The sequence below is a fragment of the Knufia obscura genome, assembly GCF_036327395.1.
Source record: "Knufia obscura strain CCFEE 5817 isolate CBS 148926 chromosome Unknown scaffold_16, whole genome shotgun sequence".
In the NCBI taxonomy this organism is placed as follows: Eukaryota; Fungi; Ascomycota; class Eurotiomycetes; order Chaetothyriales; family Trichomeriaceae; genus Knufia; species Knufia obscura.
The window spans coordinates 321,200-343,072 of record NW_027042702.1 but is presented as its reverse complement, the minus strand read 5'-3'; the positions used below and the strand labels follow the sequence as shown (position 1 = coordinate 343,072).

The following is a 21,873-nucleotide window of genomic DNA, read 5'->3' as shown; positions in this document are numbered from 1 at the left end:
GAGTCCTACCACTTCAGTCCGCTTCACGACCGAATACAACATCGTTTCCACGAACAACATGAGCCGCGCTCCCTGCAGACCCTTCTACCGAGGTCTTGAACAACATGTAGGTCATGCAACCGATCATGCAACTGATCTCTCAGTACGCTATGCCTGCAGTAGTGAGAGGTTTAGATGCTTGGCCAGTTTTCTCAGCCGCAAAATGCCACGAGCTTCTGGTTGAAAGGCTGAGAAACCATGACTTGGGTTTCGAGCCTGGCAGGCGCATACGAGGGGCACCCGTCACTGCGATCCCAGCGTTTCAAATCAAGCCGTCTTAGTCGTATTCACGATGGCGCAATCAGCGTCGAATATCACTGGCAGCCACTATGCAACTCCGGAACCTCCCATTCTACCTTCAGACAACGGTCATGTCATTCCCCTCAGCACGCGTCGCCCGTATCGCCGCCAGAAGTCTTGGGCATCGCCTAGTGTTCAGTACGAGCATATCGATCCTCAACATGACGACGTGGACAGCGATAACACCGAAGCAAGAGCTCGAGGCCTGGGACTGAGCGAGATTCCATTGCAGAATGCGAGGCCCGTAGAGGTCAAGAGAGTCCCTGTTGGATCCCGGGGTTACTCTACCACCACCGACTCACCAGAAGTTGGCAGGGCAGACGGCTTTAGTCAGGCTACAACAGCTCAAAACACCGGCAACACTGGTAGCGAGGGGACACCATGGCCTCCAGCGGGGTCTTCACAGTGGTCCTCGGACGAGGCTGGATATCGACATATGTCGTCTGATGTGGACCTGTTGCCTCACGATCACGGCGTAGGCTGCCCGACACAGGGAGATCTACTCAAGACCCAGTGGACCGGATTTACTATCATGATAGTGTTCATGGCTGTCTACTCGACCTTCTTCTCAGCCATCTTCCTCGTTATCGCTCTCGCTAAACCTCGCTGGGGTCACCACATCGGTCCACGCGGAGCTTTGTCTTACGACAGCGCGACGCTACTGAGTGCCTTCTTCTCGAAGAGTGTTGAGTTGACTTTCGCGACTACATACGTCGCAACTTTAGGCCAGATTCTGACGAGAAGAGCATTCGCAAAAAGCTACTTCTCGCGAGCTCAGAAGGGCATCAGCATTGTAAGTCAAGACTCATCCTCTACAAAGGTATCTTACTGATAGGCTATGCTAGGCGGAGATGAACATGAGACTTTGGATCATGCAACCAGGCACTCTAGTAACGCATTGGAGCGGTGCTAGATACGTTGTCACGTCTCTACTAGGCATATCAGCGTTGATTGCCGCTTTCGCAGCTGCATTCTACACCACCGCAGCCGAATCGCTAGTGTCACCCAAACTCAAATTTGGCCAAAACGAAACATTGACGATGTTCGGAGAGGTGAAATCGAGCTATGCAAATGCGATCTATCTCTCGGATGCATGTTCAACTCCAATCACAGAACAAATGGATCCTGACGCTCATGGGACTACATGCCTGCAGATTGATTTTGCTGGAAATGCATTTCGCAACCTTGACACATGGCTTGCAACATGGCACAACAGAGCAAAGTCAAGTGAGAACGTTGAAGAATTGTCTGCATCTCCAAGACCTCCGCCTGTGGCAATCCTTTACGAGAACACTACTGTATACGGCCAGTGGATCACTCCATCGAAAGAAAATATAACAGCAGACTCGGAAGCGCACGGCCGTTTGTTCCACAATGTCACTCTCGTAATGCCACACGCAAACGTCTTTCACGCCGCGAGATCTCCCAAAAACCAGATTCTTCAACCGGAAGACCTCCAGGGCGCTGGTGAATACTACATAAAGGCTGCTGTACCTGTTCCTGGAATCAATGTTCTGTGCGTTGGCGCAACAGAAGCCGACCTAGCTCCGCTGATAACACAAAACGACACGGGCGAGCCTCCAGACTTGCCAGTTACCAGCGATCTCGACGGATTGTTTCAATGGGCAAAAGAACCCAATGAGACGCATTGGGCTGCTCCGTGGTTTTCGAAACTCCCTAAGGAATACAACACTCTCGTCAACACGAGTACAACGTACGGCCCACAGGCTGTTTACATGCTGGGGAAGAGGCCGACTACCGCCATTACAAGCGACTACATGATATGTGCCGTTCGATCATTTCTATATTCAGATTGCAGTACCTCCTACCACGTAGCCCAGTCCGGCGGACAACTATCCGTCCACTGCGGCGACGACCCCGAAAAATGGACCTCCTACAGCCAAACCCGCAAGCAAACCGAGCTAGAATTCCCCATGGTCATCCCCTCAAAGGACTGGAAAGACGTCGCCCAAGAGTGGATCAGAGCCGTCGCCCTAAGCTCAGGCAACGTCGACTCCGACGCCTCAGCCTCCCGCCTCATGACCCAGATGTTCCCCCCTGGACAAACGGCACCCCCACACATCTCAACCCAATCCAACCAACCGTCAGCGAAGCACTAGGCGTTCTAGCGGGCTACACCCTCCTCCTCTCCAGCTCCACCAGCCAATTTGTCCACTACTGGGACTACGCCCTCAACGCCTTCACCGACGAGCCCGCGGTCGCAAATTTCAGCGCTATCCTCAGCTACAAGGACTATAGTTCCGGCGGCGACAAGAACTGGAAGGGGATATTTTATCTCATTCTTATTGCTGTGTTTGCGCAGAACTGCTTTTGTTTGTTTTATCTGTTGTGGACGTTTTATCGGGATGGGGAGTTGACGGATTATACGGAGCCGCAGAATCTGTTTGCGTTGGCGATTAATTCGCCGCCGAGCCAGATGTTGGCGGGGGCGTGCGGGGGTGGACCGAAGGGGGAGATGTTGAAGCGGAAGTGGTGCGTTGATATGAGTTTGGACAGGGAGCACGAGCACGAGCACGACACGTCCTACAGGAATGATAGACACGGTCTCGCGCATCCCCACTTCTACGTGAAGTACCCGGACGAAGACATCTTTACCACCAGTCCGACGACGACATCCGCCGCGAACTCACCGAATATGTATAGGGCTTCGCCACGATCACCTGCGAAGTCTGTTAGTTGGAGTCCACTTGTTGACTTGAAGAGTCGGAGACGGAGTAAGACGCCTAGACCGAGGAGTATGCATGATTTCAACGTGGATGAGAGTCCGGCTGTGGCGCAGTATATGAGGTTGATTGGGCGGTAGGATAAACGTAGTATAGAGGGTGTTTGTGTTCGAGTCTTCGGATGAGCATATAGTACATGCATACTAGGGCGTATACAGCATGAGATTCAGTCCAGGTTCATTTCTGATCGCATGATTCTGACTCCGATAGAGTAATATATTGGTGCTATTAGCTCATGAAGCGAGGAAGGCCATGGCATATTGATCCTTCGAATTCGAGGTGGTGGGAGCTCGGCTGCTACAGTAGATGCTCCTCTCTAGAGACATAGAACCTGGAGAAGGAATAAATTTGTCTGATTGGCAGAATCGGCGAGAAAGGCCTCTGGAGCGAAACAGTTATAAGTAACAGGGCAGTACCCGTTGACCAGCAATACGCAGTAATCGTAGGCCTGTTCCTATTATAGGTGAATAGCCTATAAGTGGACGCCATGTAGAGGAACTCAGTGAAATACCTGTGCTGGTTTTGTATGGGACCAACCCAGGCCACTTTGCGTGAATGCTTGCATTGGAATTACCCGAGATGCACCGCAATGCGAACAGACACGGGGACAGACGCAGTATTTGCAAGTTTTGATAGAATGCATTTTGATTATTCTTGTTATTTATTCTTGACTTAACACAATCGAAAGTCAAGTCATGCTATGCCAGCAAGATGCTCAAGCCCGCCCTCCAAAGCATACCTCTTAACACCTCTGATACAAAAGATGTTTACAGGAAGATCATACACATGCCGCTGACAAAAGCCAAGCTAAGATACGCCGCAATGGCCATCTCAGTGCCGAAAACAGCGGTGCTGCCAAACCGTGGAGCAGCATTGCCGCTCCCACTACCACTGCTGCCGCCACTGCTACCGCTTCCGCTTCCGCTTGAGCCACTTGAACCGCCTACATTACCAGTACCTGTCGGCTTGGTTGTGACAGTACCAGTACCCTGTGGACCAGCCTCAGCGATCAGAGAGCTGCACGACCCAGTAGGAGAAGCAGCCGCCTTGGTCGAAGCTGAGCCACTGAAGTCGCAGGCTGACGCCCTGCTGGCGCTAGGTTGGGCAAGATAGTAAGCATTGAGAACCCAGCCGAGCTGCTCCGTGGGGTTGCACATGCCGTAGGCACCGTACTCGCCAGTGGTCGCGTTGGAAGTGATGCCAGCACAGATATCGCTGGATGGGTCCAGACCGCAGACATAGCCAAAGAGGTCGCCAGCGTCTTCCTCGGAGACATCATCTGGGACACAAGTGAGAGCACTGTACATGCACTCACACAGCTCACGGTTCGGGGTTGGTGGGAGGCTGTTCGATGCTGCCCATGTTGGGCCGACAGAGGGACAATCTGCTGGTGCAGTGTTCGTTGGGGTGTAGTCCGCTGATTGGATAGCTGAAGGAGTGACTGCCGCAATCTGCGAAGAAAGATAGTTGAAATCCTCGAGGGTTGAGACTGAGCTTCCGTCGACAGAGACAAGGCCGTAGTTATTTTCTTCCTGGAAGTACATGTAGACGATACCGCCAGACCAGACAGGTGTCATCTCGTCGCCGTAAAGTGTTGCGACTTCAGTGAATTCACGTGGCTGAACCTCGTTGCAACCATATTCGGCGAAGAAGACAGGGACGTTGTAGCTCTCGAATTCGGCGGTCCGCTGATCGTAGCCAGACTCAGTGAAGCTGGAATCGCCGCACCATGAATAAATGTTGTAACCCCAGAAATCAATAGCCTGAGATCTGTCCTCGCCACAGTCGAAGTACTCTGCGATGAGCTCACGAATATTAGCGTCGTCGCTTGTTGCGTAGCCCACACCAATGGTGCGATAGTTCTTTTGCGCGATGTATGCCTTCATGTCTCGAACCGCAGCCTTGACAAAGGCAGAAGCCTGTGTGTTTGTGTCGTTGTTTGTGACTTCATTGCCAGCGAAGAAGCCTAGAGTGTTGGTGTAGTTGGCCATGGAATCGATGACCTGAGCGTATCTGGAGTACAAGTCGTCGTTCCATGCTGGGTTGTCTCGAATGATGGATGATCCTGGCGCAGATAAATCGGCAATAACGTAGATACCAGCGTCAGCCAGCGCATTCATGCACTTGTCGTGGGGCTTCGTCGGGTCCAAAGCATATACTCGAATGGTGTTCGTGCCTAGCTGTTGCAAATATGGGATATCTCTTTCGCAATCCGAGTCATCGGAGATCGGGTCCGTGTAATCAGTAGAGGTCGAGTTCGATGTGCTCCCGCCATTCGGAGCATACTCCTGTTGGTAGGCAACGCCCTTCATGAAGAACTGTGTGCCATTGGTCTCGTAGAAGAACTTCGAACCCTGCACGACTTGTTAGCATCCGGGAATTGATACACTTTGTGGCGAGCTCACCTTTATCACAATTGGATCAACTTGTGCAAGCACAACGTTTGCGAAGTATGTGGCTGCAGCGACCGCTGCTACAACAGCCTTCATCGTGCCTCAACTACCCACTCCAGTTAATGTCGTTTCCAGTCGAGGAGTGGCTGAATCTTGTAAAACTGTCTGCGACGAGATAGAATGGAGGAATTGGTCAAGAGGCGGGGTTAAGGAATGCGAGGAATGACAAAGAAGAGACGCGAACGCTGCTTGCTCGAGAAGAATTAGTAAATAATGAAGAACGTGATACAACAAGTCCTACGAGAAGTCGCGCAGACAAAGACTGCTCAAACAGACGCCGTCAGGGATATCACGGCTCATGCAACGAAAAGAGTTGAAGTTTGGCTACGCGGCCAGACCGTTATGACGAATGACAAGCAAGTAGTGGAGTAGAGCTAAGCCGCATAAGAAAACATTGGCAGCCGCCTTATTCCTTCTCAGGCAGGAACGCCTAGCACTTGCTCAACACAAGACTTTTAGCACCTGGAATACACGCCTTCGCATAGCCAATTGGTTCTTGCGCGCTCGTCGTTGCTGACAGCATTCGACATAGAACTGCAAGATACAGAAGCAGACGATAAGAGGCGAAAAGGCAGCTTGCGCCGAACTTGCCGAGTCAAAGTCCACTCCAATACCATTGTACACGCAAGCTCTCCCAAACAGCTTTATAGTAATGCCCTTCTTGTTCCTTGTCCAGAGGATCAACCTCTTACGCAAGCAAATAGGCTTTGAAGAGGGCCCCTGATAACAATGATTCCGAACTGTCCGAAACAAGTACCTAAGAATTTCTTGTATAGAACGTGTCATTCTTGAGACGATATTTGTTTCTGAGCAGCACAAATCTGCCACTTGCCCCCTATATGAGCACAAATGCAACGTCAATTTGAGATCTGTTCTGCCAAGAACAACGTTTTTGAGAGGCCGTGAGATGTCGTATGGCCTTTTGAGCACAGGGCAAATCTGAAATACGCATACCGGACACGCGGCAAGTTGCACTAGAGTCTGGCCTAGCACGAGCTCAGCTAATGGACACGAACCTCACCTTTTCGAATTCTTTGAGAGTCCTCGTGCAAACACAGCGACGTTGTTGAGGTATTCACCATCACGGAATATCCATTGTTGCCTGTCGCTCTCTGTCGTCCCAAGCCAGAGCTTTGCCATGCGCAGATGGAGCTTCAAACTGGAAAGCTTCATAAGAAAAGCTTCAAACGCTGGGGTTCAACGCAGGCGAGCAGATGTCTCACCAATTTCCCGGAAGACGCTGCAAGATCGTCCAAGCGCTAGTTGAGAAAGGCTAGATCAGCCGGTCACACTTTGATGATTTCTGTGGCAAGCCACAGTTCCATCTCGGATTGACCATGCTTATCCTTCCCGTGCCGAAGGCCAGACAGCCAACCGAAGTACTTTGCCGACTTCACAAATAGCATTTGCCACGTTCATGTCTGGTTCATCGTTTCTTGACGTGCTTCGCGGCAGTCGTGCTTCCTGCACGATTTGGTCATGAAGTGCTTGTGGCAAGAAACATGACCTGCCATGGTGTCTCGTTCAACCAGGGGTCCGCGAAGACGATGCGGCTTGCCACATAGACCCCATAAAATGTAAATGCACGATAGCAGTCACGGATGCACAATGGTCAATATTCCCCGAGCACAGCCATATACTGACTTGACGATCAACGGGAAGATGCCTTGAAAGCGAAGAGGATTATTAGACAGCTTGCATTCCTCGACACAAGTATTTTGTTCTTCTTTCTCTGGTTAGTCACTGCTGTATTGAGCACTTAGTGGAGCAGTTACTGCTCGATTAAGCGGTAAATGACAGCGAAGACGAACGGTCTGACAAGGTGGATGTCGTTGTACGAAGTGCTCAATTAGGAGAACCGAAGTGTCTGGTTCTGAACCAAACACTTTGGTTCTGCTGAGAGAGGCTTAGTTTTGTGCTGTAAGCAGAATAGCGACGGAAAGATATCGTTATCTAAGACTTGTGGGCTCACAAAGCGAATCACAGCTGGGCAGCTGGAACTTTTTACTTTGACAGCCAGAGAACCAGAAGTTTACTCTTGTGTCGAGCAATGCAAGCTGTCTATTGTCCTTCTGCGCTCGTGAGCTTTGTGAGGCTTCAACGCATCTTTCCGTGCGCCCGAGACCACAAGGGTTCCTCCGCCGCTCATTGTTGCGCATTCCATGATCCTGGCCCCTACAGGTACTTCAACGATGCCGGGGCTCTCTCAGGGTTGGCTTGGCGAGGCCCGAGATGTACGAAAGGTTATGAGCAGATTGTTTCGATGTCGGTGCCGTCGCAAGGACATGCCTCCCAACAAAGCTCGACTTCTGTATCAGTAGAGTACGCGCCGGGTACGAAGACGACGATGAGAAATCGAGATCTCGAATCCGTCATCGTGGGACGATCTTAACGGCGTCCAGTAGTAATTACTGCAACAGGCATTATTGTGATTAAGGTGCGGGTCAAGTGTCCGTAGTGGCAACACCCAGCTTCCGAGCAGTATGGCGCAGCAGCAAAACTCGAGCAAGCACGAATGATATCTCAACGGTGGCCGGACACCGCAACTACCGACCATGCAATGACGAGCGACATTATTTGATGCACGATATTTTTAACACCCAGAGAACACCTTCGATGCCGGTCTGTCTACGGTACGTCTGGTGCCGATCAGTTTGGTGTGCCGCTCAAACGGTGATCTCGTCCTCAGCCAGGCGGAAGAACCATTGCCGCAGGCTACAGATCTGCCACATCTCAACGATATGCATTTTGTCATTACGGCTCAAGCTTTTCATTAGTCTCCCCGAGAACAGTTCGGTGATATTTTAGATGCGATATCATTCAAGACGTCTTTGTAGCTTTGCAAGCACAATGTATCCTAGACGAGATCCATGTGTGCCACGAGCGATAAGTGCTCTGCTTGGTTCGAATGAGATCCTTTGCTTCGCATTAATAATCGAAGAAATGAACGTACCTCGCCAAAGACTGTCTCAGGAGGCGAAAAGGAGAAAGGAACATAGAAAAGAACGATGTTTGAGGCTAGGCTTGGACTTGGACATCCTTGATTAAAGTGTGGCAAGAGCCTTGCCATCTTTGGACTAGAGCTCGGCTCGGTGGCAGGGGAGGTGGAACAAGAAGGATCGAATGCAGGAAAGTGATTGGGATGGTGTCGTGGCAGGATGGATTCGGACGATCAATGCTGTTTGTCTTGCTGCATGCCAGGCTTCATATCCAGCCAAGTGGGGCATCGCTATCTGCGCACCCAGGCTTATCCTTGACGCCCCTGGCTCCTGTCGTGCCCCAGAGACCTGTGCTTGCCTTGGCCTTTCCAGCCTATCGTGCCAAATGCTGCAGGCCCGAGATCAATCCACCGCGCAAGCCTGCCCATACAGAGCACGAGTTGAGTAGGTCCAAAGGGGCGTTCTAACGGGCCACCATCTCGTAGGCGTAAGAGAAGCCCTGTCCGGCTGTCTCCAATAATTTCCAGCTCGCAGAGTCTTCGTTGACCATTTCTTGCGCTCTCCTTACCTGCACTTTTACCACTGTCGTTCCTCTTGTATCATTGTACCTCATCCTCATCATTCACATCATTCGTTTTGTGTGGTGGTGACAAGGTGTCAGTACAGAGTGAAAGAGCAACTGCCGCGCAGGTTATCTCTGTGCAGGAGTAGCAGAAAGTTGGTTGAAACTAAGCCACGCCAGCCGCAGCCGCGATCCTGCAGCTTCCTCATTTCCTGAGCAACCAACCTTCTCAACCCTTCATTCGTTCACAACAACCATTGTCAAACTATACACCCATCTCACGACGTTCAGTTTTGTTTTCACACAGGCTGTCTAGCCTACGATCTGCCAGTCGACAGCACTTCTCGAAGGTCGATTTCCTTCGCTTATTGTCAAAACAGCCAGAAGTTGCAGCACCCGCGCTTATCCCCTAATACGCAACTTCTTTGTTCGCCATACATCTAATCGATTGCATACACTGGTAATACTTATCGTGAAACACCAATTGTCGCATATTGTCACTACTCTTTGATGGACGGTTTCTGAAGAGTTCGTATACACTTGAACACAGCTTGCCACGAGCAGCTGCTGCCACGAATGATGAATCGGGCTAACACACACTTCAGTAGTATTGAATAAAAATGTCAGGTCATCCACAACAGGGCGCTGGCTACGATGGCTACGGCCACGGCCAGCCCCAAGGTGGTCATCCTAACGACGCCTACTACCAAGACGGCCAATATGACGATCAGTACTACGATGATCGCAATGGGCATGGAGGCCATGCAGGTCAGGGAGGCCAAGGTGGCCAAGGATATTACGACGAGGCGTAAGTGAACAAAACAAAGAGAAGAGTCGACAGGATGCTAACAACTACAGTGGCTACTACAACGCCGACGCTTCGAATCCTTACCAGCAAGATGGTGGTTACTACGAGGGTCACCAAGGCTACCAAGATGGCTACTACGATGATCAATACTACGAGCAAGGAGCTGCTGGTCAGCAACAATATCAAGGTCAAGGGAGAAGACGTGGTCACGACTCCGAAGAAGACTCTGAGACCTTCAGTGATTTCACCATGAGGTCCGACATGGCTCGCGCTGCCGAAATGGACTACTATGGAAGAGGCGATGAACGATACAACAGTGGCTATGGAAGTGGCTACCGACCGCCATCCTCTCAAATCTCTTACGGTGGCAACAGATCCTCTGGCGCCTCTACTCCAGTCTATGGTATGGACTACAACAACGCCTTGCCCGCTGGCCAGCGGTCGAGAGAGCCATACCCGGCTTGGGCTTCAGACGCTCAGATCCCTTTGTCCAAGGAGGAGATTGAAGACATCTTCCTCGATTTGACAGCAAAATTTGGTTTCCAGAGGGACAGCATGCGAAACATGTACGACCACATGATGACTCTACTCGACTCCAGAGCATCCCGTATGACACCAAACCAAGCTCTTCTCTCGCTGCACGCCGACTATATCGGAGGTGACAACGCCAACTACCGAAAATGGTACTTTGCCGCACACCTGGATCTCGATGACGCTGTTGGTTTCGCGAACATGAAGCTTGGTAAAGCAAACCGCAGAACGCGTAAGGCTCGAAAGGCTGCGGCCAAAAAGGCAAAGCAGGATCCTCAGAACGAAGAAGCTACACTCGAGGCTCTCGAGGGAGACAACTCTCTTGAGGCTGCAGAGTATCGCTGGAAGACAAGAATGAACAAGATGTCACAACACGACCGAGCTCGACAAATCGCTTTGTATCTCCTCTGCTGGGGTGAGGCCAATCAGGTCAGGTTCATGCCTGAAGCTATGTGCTTCATCTTCAAATGCGCCGACGATTACCTGCACTCTCCCGCTTGCCAGAACCGAGTCGAGCCAGTCGAGGAATTGACTTACCTCAATGACGTGGTCACCCCTCTCTACACATACTGCCGAGATCAAGGCTACGAGATCGTGGATGGCAAGTATGTGCGACGTGAGCGAGATCACAATCAGATCATCGGCTACGACGACATGAATCAGCTTTTCTGGTACCCAGAAGGTATCGAGCGAATCGTCATGGAGGATAAGAGCCGTATCGTCGATCTCCCGCCTGCTGAGCGATATCTGAAACTGCGTGAAGTTAACTGGAAGAAGGTCTTCTTCAAGACATACAAGGAGACCAGATCCTGGTTTCACATGGTCTGCAACTTCAACCGTATCTGGGTCATCCATATCACTACATTCTGGTTCTACACTGCATTCAACTCTCCCACCCTCTACACCTCGAACTACCAGCAACAAATCAATAACCGACCTAAAGCAGCAGTTCAGTGGTCGGTCGTCGCCCTTGGCGGAGCTGTAGCATGTCTTATTCAGATATTCGCTACAATCTGCGAATGGTGTTATGTTCCTCGACGATGGGCTGGCGCGCAGCACCTGACGAAACGACTGCTCTTCCTTATTGGTATGCTCGTCATCAACGTTGGTCCTAGCGCCTACATCTTCTTCGTCAACAATGACGACAAAATCGCCCTGATCCTCGGTGTTGTCCAGTTCCTGATCGCCCTGGGAACCTGGCTATTCTTCTCCATCATGCCTCTTGGAGCTCTCTTCGGCAGCTACTTGACCAGAAACTCTCGCCAGTATGTTGCCAGCCAGACATTCACCGCATCCTATCCACGACTCAAAGGCAACGATATGTGGATGTCCTATGGTCTCTGGGTTCTGGTTTTCGCCGCCAAATTGGCCGAGTCATATTTCTTCTTGACTCTGTCTTTCAGGGACCCCATCAAAATCCTGTCCTACACTGAGATCAGAAACTGTGTCGGAGACGCCATCATAGGAGATGTTCTCTGCAAATATCAGCCTCAGATCCTGCTCGGCATTATGTTCTTCACGGATTTGACATTGTTCTTCTTGGATACCTATCTCTGGTATATCATTTGGAACTGTGTCTTCTCTGTTGCAAGATCGTTTTACCTCGGTGTTTCAATCTGGACTCCATGGCGAAACATCTTCTCCCGCCTGCCCAAGCGTATTTACTCGAAGATTCTGGCAACCACCGACATGGAGATCAAGTATAAGCCAAAGGTGCTTATCTCCCAAGTTTGGAATGCAATTGTCATCTCCATGTACCGAGAGCATTTGTTGGCCATTGATCATGTGCAGAAGCTTCTGTACCACCAGGTACCATCTGAGCAAGAAGGCAAGCGCACACTGCGAGCACCAACATTCTTCGTCTCACAGGAGGATCACTCTTTCAAGACCGAGTTCTTCCCTGCGCAGAGTGAGGCTGAACGACGTATTTCCTTCTTCGCTCAATCTCTCTCAACACCGATCCCAGAGCCTCTGCCGGTCGACAATATGCCAACTTTCACTGTCCTCATTCCGCATTACAGCGAGAAGATCCTCTTGTCTCTTCGTGAAATTATTCGAGAAGACGAGCCATATTCTCGAGTTACTCTCCTCGAGTACCTCAAGCAATTGCACCCTCACGAGTGGGACTGCTTCGTCAAAGACACGAAAATTCTCGCAGATGAGACCTCCCAGTTCAACGGTGACTATGAGAAGTCTGAGAAGGATACCGCCAAGAGCAAGATCGACGATCTTCCCTTCTACTGCATTGGTTTCAAATCCGCGGCTCCTGAATACACTCTCCGAACCAGAATCTGGGCATCCCTCCGCGGTCAGACCTTGTACAGAACGATCTCAGGCTTCATGAACTACAGCCGTGCTATCAAGCTTCTCTACCGTGTTGAGAACCCAGAGGTTGTCCAAATGTTTGGCGGCAATTCTGACAAGCTTGAACGCGAACTTGAGCGCATGGCTCGACGCAAGTTCAAGATCGTGGTTTCCATGCAACGGTACGCCAAGTTCAAGAAGGACGAGCGTGAGAACACCGAATTCTTGCTTCGTGCTTATCCGGATCTGCAAATCGCCTACCTCGACGAAGAGCCACCTGCCAACGAAGGCGAAGAGCCAAAGCTGTACTCCGCACTGATTGATGGTCACTCTGAGATGCTTGAGAACGGTATGCGACGACCCAAGTTCCGAGTGCAGCTTTCTGGTAACCCAATTCTTGGTGACGGCAAGTCTGACAACCAGAACCACGCTATCATCTTTTACCGCGGTGAATATATTCAGCTTATCGACGCCAACCAAGATAACTACCTCGAAGAGTGCCTCAAGATTCGAAGTGTTCTTGCAGAGTTTGAGGAGATGACCACTGAAAACGTCTCTCCGTACACACCTGGCATCCAGCAACCGAAGACCAACCCTGTGGCTATTCTAGGTGCCCGAGAGTACATTTTCTCGGAAAACATTGGTGTTCTTGGTGATGTCGCTGCAGGAAAGGAACAAACTTTCGGTACTCTTTTCGCTCGAACATTGGCTCAAATTGGTGGCAAGCTACACTACGGTCATCCTGATTTCTTGAACGGCATCTTCATGACTACTCGTGGTGGTGTTTCCAAGGCTCAAAAGGGTCTTCATCTCAACGAAGATATCTATGCTGGTATGAACGCTCTCCTGCGTGGCGGCCGCATCAAGCACTGCGAATACTACCAATGTGGTAAGGGTCGTGATCTCGGTTTTGGTTCAATTCTCAACTTCACGACCAAGATTGGCACTGGTATGGGCGAACAAATGCTGTCTCGAGAGTACTACTACCTTGGAACTCAGCTGCCTCTGGACCGATTCTTGTCCTTCTTCTACGCTCACCCTGGGTTCCACATCAACAACATCTTGATCATGCTTTCAGTGCAGATGTTCATGATATGTTTGGTCAACCTGGGTGCTCTCAAGCACGAAACCATCGTTTGCCGATATGACCGGAATGTACCCACTACAGATCCTCTCTACCCAACTGGATGCACCAACCTTGTCCCGATTCAGGAGTGGATTGAGCGATGCATCGTCTCTATCTTCATCGTCTTCTTCATCTCTTTCGTGCCACTGGTTGTCCAGGAGTTGACGGAACGTGGCTTCTGGCGTGCTGCGACACGTCTGGCGAAGCATTTCGCATCCGCCTCTCCAGTCTTCGAGGTGTTCGTCTGCCAGATTTACTCCAGCTCACTTCACCAAGATTTGTCCTACGGTGGTGCTCGATACATTGGTACTGGTCGTGGTTTTGCTACCGCCAGAATTCCTTTCGGTGTGCTCTATTCACGATTTGCTGGTCCGTCGATCTATCTTGGAGCTCGGTCACTTTTGATGTTGCTTTTCGGCACACTAACTGTGTGGTCGGGATGGCTTGTCTGGTTCTGGATCTCTTGCTTGGGATTGTGCATTTCACCATTCATCTTCAACCCACATCAATTCGCTTGGACCGACTTCTTCATCGACTACCGGGACTACCTTCGATGGTTATCTCGAGGCAACTCACGGTCCCACGCATCTTCATGGATTGCGTTTTGCCGTCTATCCCGAACTCGAATCACTGGTTTCAAGCGCAAGGCCCTTGGATCTCCATCTGAGAAGCTGTCTGGAGACGCTCCACGAGCACGAATCGGCAGCATTGTCTTCAGTGAAATTATCGGACCAATCGTACTCGTCGCGGTCACGCTTATTCCTTACCTATTTGTCAACTCCCAGGTGGGCGTTACTGGAGACGACGTTGTCCCGGCAAGAAATGCGCTTATCAGAGTTCTTGCGGTTGCTTTTGGGCCGGTTGCCGTTAATGCTGGTGTTCTCGCAGGCTTCTTCGGTATGGCTTGCTGCATGGGTCCGTTGCTTAGCATGTGCTGCAAGAAGTTTGGTTCAGTCCTGGCAGCGATCGCCCACGGTATTGCCGTCTTCATGCTTCTTGCCTTCTGGGAAGTCATGTTCTTCCTCGAGGGCTGGAACTTCTCTCGAGCACTTGTTGGCATGGTCGCTGTTGTCGCACTTCAGCGATTCATCTATAAGCTAATCATCTCTCTCGCGCTTACCAGAGAGTTCAAGGGAGACCAATCGAACATAGCATGGTGGACTGGAAAGTGGTACTCTCTTGGATGGCACACTCTCTCCCAACCTGGCCGAGAATTCTTGTGTAAGATCACCGAGCTCGGCTTCTTCGCTGCCGACTTCATCCTGGGACATCTCATCTTGTTTGTCATGTTGCCTGCATTATGCATGCCATATGTGGACAAGTTCCACTCAGTGATGTTGTTCTGGCTACGACCAAGGTATGTCTGACCCTATCCTGTTATCTCTCGAATATCTACTAACTCTGCTCAGTCGTCAAATCCGACCACCCATTTACTCCATCAAGCAATCACGCCTTCGAAAGCGACGAGTCATCCGATTTGCAACGCTCTACTTCTTCCTCCTCATCGTGTTCATCCTCCTCTTCTTTGGACCTATCATCGTCAGCAAGTTCATTAGCATCGAATCCATTGGTGGATCACTTCCGCTGGATCTCATGCAACCCATTGGCCAGAACAACAATGACACATTCTCATCAGTTACTGGTAATGCTCTCGGCAACTTCGGTCAAGATGCTGCGCCAACAGGAGGTAGTGGTGGTGGTGGTGACGACTCGTCATCAGCTGATAGCGGTGGTGATGATGTCTTTAGCTTCGGAGGTCGTATGGCTGTCAGATGGGCAACCATTGCATAAAGCAAGACTGAGGTCTTCGTACCGAACCCGACCATACGAGTACAGCGTTACGGCATTCACGACTTGCATTCTTGAGGGTGTCACTGGCATATCCAATAATGATTACAATAGACATGCAGAAACATATCTGCTTATTCAGCGAGAATATATCTCGATATAGATGGAGGAATAGCGACAGTCGTGTACACGGGCATACTGACACAATCGGAATGTTTGAGGCGTTCTACAACGGATGGTGGTTTACCCATACCGAATCAAATATTGAGTACAATTTGTATATGCAAACAACAAATAAAGACTGAACATGAACCTTGACATATTCTTGCAGTACCACGAACTCCTTGGCTATATATCTGCTGTCTTCATCAATATCTTGGAATCTTGTAGTTGGTCCAATTTCGTTTCTCTGGGATCCTTCGACCGTTACGCCGTCTAATTCCCCTGGCACGTGACGCATATTCTCGGAGTCTCGGTCCCTACGTTGTCCTGCATGAGTGCGCATCTGCCCCCGAAACACCAATTACTTGCGCCCAAAGCCACTGCACCTCTGACACTCTCTGCTGCGCTCTTGAGTTCACAGATATTGTGCAAACCAGCTACACAAGCGATGCGCCCGAGACAACCGCTCTACTTGACCTGAATGATACACCCATACCAATCCCACAGCGCAGCACAACCAACATGACTACTTCCACCTCAAACTTCACCACCGCATCCGACTACTTCTCCACGCACACCCTCACCACCCTCCTCGACTCCTTCTCCGAACAACTACATAAAATCCCCGGCTCAGCCATCTTCCTCCGCTACGTCAAGTCCTCATACCAGAACGATCCCATCCGCAGCGCGGTAGAACTCTTCCTCGTCCTCTTTGCGATTCGATACCTCCTCGCGCGGGAGTACTCTACGAAACCTGGGAAGGTGCGTCTTACAGAGGAGGAGATCGACGATCTAGTCGATGAGTGGCAGCCTGAACCGCTCGTGAGCAAGACCACGCCGTTCGAGGAGGTGGAACTTGAGAAACGGGCTATTATCGTTGGACCTACGGGGCCGAAGAGTAGACTGTCGAATGGAAGGACGGTGACGAATCTGGCGAGTTATAACTTCTATAACCTGGTGAGTAATGAGCAGTTGAAGGAGCGCGCGATACAGACGTTGCGGACGTATGGTGTTGGCCCGTGTGGACCGCCGGGGTTCTACGGCACGCAGGATGTACACATGAAGATCGAGGCTGATATTGCGGCGTTTTTGGGCACGACGGCGTGTATCATCTATGCGCAGGCGTTTAGTACGGCGAGTAGTGTTATTCCTGCGTTCAGTAAGAGGGGGGATATCATTGTTGCGGATAAGGCGGTGAATTATAGTATTCGGAAGGGGTTGCAGATAAGTCGGAGTCAGGTGCGGTGGTTTGAGCATGGGGATATGGCGGATTTGGAGAGGGTTTTGGCGAGGTGTCAGAAGGAGCAGGCGGCGAAGAAGCAGTTGACGAGACGGTTTATTGTTACGGAGGGGTTGTTTGAGAATACGGGGGATATGGTTGATTTGCCGAAGATTATTGAGTTGAAGTTGAAGTATAAGTTTCGATTGATTTTGGATGAGACGTGGAGTTTTGGGGTGTTGGGACGGACGGGACGGGGGGTCACTGAGCATCAGCATGTTGATGCGGCGGAGGTGGATATGATTTTGGGGAGTATGGCGGGGCCGTTGACGGCGGCGGGGGGGTTTTGTGCGGGCAGTGATGAGGTTGTTGAGCATCAGAGGTTGAGTGCGGCGGCGTATACGTTTTCTGCGGCGTTGCCGGCTATGAGTGCGGTGACGGCGAGTGAGACGTTGATGATGTTGCAGACTATGCCGGATATGGTCAACTCTTTGAGGGAGAATATTCGGGCGATGTGGCAGCAGCTTGATCCGAGGAGCGATTGGATGGTTTGTACGAGTGCGGTGGAGAACCCGATTATGATGTTGGTGTTCAAGCAGGAGGTTATTGCGAGTAAGAGGTTGATGTTGGATGATCAGATTGGGTTGTTACAGGAGATTGTGGATGAGGTGAGTTGAGTATATTCTGGACACGGATTTGTGCTAATATATTGCAGTGCCTTGCTCAAGGAGTATTGGTCACCCGTGCCAAAGCATTATCGGCAGCTGCTTCGGGCGCCAAGTCAGATATCTACACACATCGACCTGCTCTCAAGGTCTGCATGACGAACGGCCTGTCAAGGAAAGAGGTTGAAAAGGCTGGTACTACGATACGGCACGCTATCACAAAGATCATGACGAGGAAGAGGTAGATGGACTTGTACAATGTTGTATCAATATGGACATATGCGGGCATTGGCAAACAGCCCGGAATAGCGGCTCTTCTGCAAGATTGAGCAACACCATTTGCTTCACTAGACTCTATGCCTATAATTGTAATGCCATCTAACCTGGGCCACTTTCCTGTTTGAGTATTCCTCGGTCGTGCTGTATGCCTTGAAGAGGTAGCCCGCCCACCCATGAGGTAATGGAACCTGACCCGGGCCTGCGTTGAAGAACCCAGATGCAAAAGCGTGGCCGCGGCCGAGACGCTCGCCAAGCTGACAAATCCGCCAAGTCCGCTCTCTCTTCCTCGCGCTCTTTCTGAACGAGCTTCATTTCTTTCCATCACTTCCCGGTCGGGTATTAACAATGAAGGAAACATGTGTCACCTTAAAGCTACTTCGTGGTAGCCTGGGTGGGCGGTCTGCACCCGTCCGTTGTTTAGTGAGAGCAGAACGCGTTGGTTCTGGTGGGATCGGGTTCTGGTCTCGCATGGAAAGAGCACGGCTACTGGGTAGCATGTAGCTTCCCGAGATGTGAGAAGCAGCATTGTTGGCGTTTGTTTCATGTATGCACAGCTAGTCCAGAGCAAAGAGCCGCCTTTCACAGGTGAGATGGTACTGAAGATCTTGGACACTTTGCGGATGTCGAGGGGATCTATAAGACCAAAGACAAAGGCTATTGCATTCAACTGGGAGTGTTTGCTGTTCGGATAACGTCGTTTCCCTGAGTGGGCAATGGAATGATCCGCAACCGCACAGGAAGCTCAGAAGCAGACTCCTGACTGGTATTCATCGCATCCAGATACAAACAGGACAATAATTGAATCAAGCAGTCGTTCCTTCCTGTCCCAGTTGGTGGTTAGCCGGTGGGAAGCTGATGCCGGTTGGTTGCGCGCTTGGGAATCGTGGCAGTCACGAAGCGGAATACCATGCCGGGAGACTCAGCATGTATGAGTAACACCCCTCGACTTCGAAACACAACCAACGCCCACGGCAACCCAAACTCGTTGAAATTCATGGAATGTCGTTCTGGGAGCTCCATGTCATTTGTAAGGTTGTCAATTCTGTGAAATGGGTGCACATCAATAATGGACTTGACACCATAACACAGCGAGTATTGAAGGACATGGTGAAGGTTGTCGGCAAACTGGGATACCGGCAATACCAAAGAAGGAAAGTGTTGACACGCAGTGAAAGTGTTCGACACTGTCAGAACGTGCCATGGCTTTCCATCGGTCACTAAGTCCGTTCCCTCGTTAGCCGAACATCCAGCTGGTACATAAAGAGTCCTCGAAGAGCTTGCCAACCATTCTCAAGGCAATCCTCTTCAGTCATTCGAATCCAGGGTTTCCCTTACCACACTCAATCTAGTATCGAACACAAGATAGTCAGGTCACAAGGTACGTCAATCCATGCACAGACCACATTCCGCGCACGAGCAAACTCCTGGCAACAAGGACTGTCAACAAAGGCACAAGATCGTCTCTTTGTGACTTCAGCTTGTCGATCTCGCTGCCCGACCACCCTCATCGCCACGTTGAGAGCATCTCTGTCTCCAGCATCGATGGGTTGACGTTTTCGGTCGCGTTCCTTTTCATGTCACTCGTTCACTGACCTTGCTATTCATTAGCTGTCCGCTCCTTTCAAGCATTGTCGCCACGACACGAACCAACTAGCACACGATCACTGTCAGCTCGCTCACGATGAAGGTCACAACTTTCGTGGCAGCTGCCAGTCTGGCGCACGCTGCACTCGCTTGGTCTATTCCTTTGAGTAAGTCAGACATGTCTGTGACGGAACGCGACTGACAAATGCTGTAGAACACCAGAAACTCCACGCTGAAGCTGAGCGACGCGCCGAGTCACCTGCTGTCGAAACAGTCACAACTACTTTCTACCAGACCGTTGTCTGGGTCGACTCGAACGGCAAGCCTGTCAGCACAGAAGTCAATACTCCTCCAGCTGCTGCTCAAATCGCGAGTCCAACAGCTACTCCAGTCTCAGCAGCTGGAACACAGAAGAAGCGACCATCACGCCCTCCCGGCTCAATGCCATTACAAGCTCCTCCACTCCCACCATCAGCCCAGCCGTCTGCTCCTCAGTCAGCCGCGCCACAAGCATCCCCACCTGCCGCATCTGCACAACCTTCAGGTCAGTCATCAGCCGTCCAGTCTGGTGGTCAAGAAGCACAGCCGAGCGGAAACACCGGCAACACCGGCAGCACCAGCAATGCGGGCAATACTGGCAACACAGGTAACACAGGCAATACTTCCGGCGGCAACGTCCCCTCAGGGTCAGGCATCTGCTACGATATGATCGACAGCCAGACAAAATGCAAAGACCCAGGCACAATCACCACCGAATTCAGCTTCCTCAAATCCCAAGGCTACGGCATGATCCGCATCTACGACATCGGCTGCCCAGTCGGCGACTTCACCGCCGCCGCCTCTCAAAACGGCCTAAAACTAATGGTCGGCATCAACGCCATCGCAAACCTCCAAGGCGACCTCGGCAAACTCATCGACATGGTCGGCAGCGACTGGTCCGCCGTCGACACAGTCTACATCGGCAACGAGCTCGTCAACACGGGCGCCGCTTCGGCCTCCCAAGTCGCGGGCGCAGTCAGCACCGCAAAGGGCACACTCTCCGGCGCGGGCTACACCGGCAGCGTAATCACCGTTGATACTTTCAACGTGATGATGAACGATCCCACGATCTGCTCTACATCAGATTACTGCGGCGCCAACGCCCACGCGTTCTTCGACCCGAATACCTCCGCTGACAAGGCTGGGGCCTTTGTACTTAATGCGTACAATAAGGTCGCGGCTGCGAATGGGGGGAAGACGGTCGTTATCACGGAGAGTGGATGGCCGTATCAGGGGAGTGCGAATGGGCAGGCTGTGCCTAGTGTTCAGAACCAACAGGCGGCCATTCAGAGTATCCAGGGTGCGGGCATTCCGGGGAGTGTGTTTCTGTTTCAGGCGTATGATGCGGGGTATAAGAGTCCTGGACCGCTGGGTGTTGAGCAGTTCTTTGGGATTTATGGACATTAAGAGGTGTGCTGGTGGGTGGGTGTCCCGCCTGCATAGGTGGTGAAATCTTCCCAACAGATAATAAAGAGATGGCCGTCAGATTGTCCTACCTACAGAGGACAGATGGATGTCCGATTCGATCTGATCTGGGTTGGATGGATCATCACTTCTATCTGCACACTGCAGGAGCACACCAGTTTTCATGTATCTAGTTATGATTGGTTGCATGATCGAATTATGATATATTCCGCTGTTCAAATCCAGGAGCGTCCGTCTCAAATCTAGAACACAGTACGTGCTACTCTGTGATGTTCGAGGCCTCATGCCCTCGTCTGCCCGCCTTCTGATTATTGCCCCTCTACTCAAGGCATGCCTCAAGGCGCTTTGTGGAGAGCCTGGCTACGCGTGGTGAGAACCCACGTGCTAGCTACGTAGGATCATTCCCGCGTTTTTTCAAGTGGCTGGTCGTGAGGCCCGTGGTGAGCACCCTTCCACCTCCTGTCCCAGCCACGTCTTCTGGAGCATTGACGGGGCTCGTGCTTAGGCGCACGGGTGAGCTGGACATACTTGATGGAGGTGGGTGACTGTCTGTCAGAGGCAAAGGATGGTGGCTGGGTAGGTTAGTACGTTGTAGGACTATCTCTTCTTGCGATGAGAGAGAGCTGATCGAATGCCAAGACTGGGTTGTGGACTATACTCGGCAGTCTTGAGGTTAGATGGTTCGGTATTCCAACAGGTTTTGTGAGGGCTAGACGTCAGTAAATGGACCTGAAAGCAGGGCATGCACTATTCGAATGGTGTGAGGTAGGACGCGTGAAGAGCTGGGTGAAATGTTATGTTGCATGAGCACTGACACCTGCATTCGAGCCTCTGGGCTTGCCACTCTTGGCCCTGACACCTATCGCCGAAGGCCATCAGCGGGACTCTTCGCGTCGCTCCCATGGC

At 51.2% G+C, this 21,873-nt stretch overlaps 5 protein-coding genes across 5 annotated transcripts; 4 read left to right on the top strand and 1 right to left on the bottom strand.

The window, feature by feature from the left end:
• Positions 1-331: 331 nt before the first annotated feature.
• Positions 332-3,163, top strand: PMZ80_010201 (uncharacterized protein; the record flags this gene model as incomplete). Its single annotated transcript, XM_064878592.1, has 3 exons — positions 332-1,132; positions 1,185-2,443; positions 2,494-3,163. The coding sequence occupies 3 exons, from the start codon at positions 332-334 to the stop codon at positions 3,161-3,163; spliced, it is 2,730 nt and encodes a 909-aa protein (XP_064725671.1).
• Positions 3,164-3,850: 687 nt separating this feature from the next.
• Positions 3,851-5,572, bottom strand: gel4 (1 3-beta-glucanosyltransferase gel4; the record flags this gene model as incomplete). Its single annotated transcript, XM_064878591.1, has 2 exons — positions 3,851-5,437; positions 5,489-5,572. The coding sequence occupies 2 exons, from the start codon at positions 5,570-5,572 to the stop codon at positions 3,851-3,853; spliced, it is 1,671 nt and encodes a 556-aa protein (XP_064725670.1).
• Positions 5,573-9,657: 4,085 nt separating this feature from the next.
• On the top strand, positions 9,658-15,597 carry FKS1 (1,3-beta-D-glucan synthase; the record flags this gene model as incomplete). Its single annotated transcript, XM_064878590.1, has 3 exons — positions 9,658-9,845; positions 9,896-15,163; positions 15,216-15,597. 3 exons carry the CDS (start codon positions 9,658-9,660, stop codon positions 15,595-15,597), a joined length of 5,838 nt encoding a protein of 1,945 aa, XP_064725669.1.
• A 681-nt stretch (positions 15,598-16,278) lies between these two features.
• Positions 16,279-17,885, top strand: LCB1 (serine palmitoyltransferase component; the record flags this gene model as incomplete). The annotated part of the gene is made up of 2 exons (XM_064878589.1): positions 16,279-17,643; positions 17,691-17,885. 2 exons carry the CDS (start codon positions 16,279-16,281, stop codon positions 17,883-17,885), a joined length of 1,560 nt encoding a protein of 519 aa, XP_064725668.1.
• A 1,715-nt stretch (positions 17,886-19,600) lies between these two features.
• MP65 (Cell surface mannoprotein mp65) lies at positions 19,601-20,949 on the top strand (the record flags this gene model as incomplete). Its single annotated transcript, XM_064878588.1, has 2 exons — positions 19,601-19,670; positions 19,718-20,949. 2 exons carry the CDS (start codon positions 19,601-19,603, stop codon positions 20,947-20,949), a joined length of 1,302 nt encoding a protein of 433 aa, XP_064725667.1.
• Between the last annotated feature and the right edge of the window lie 924 nt (positions 20,950-21,873).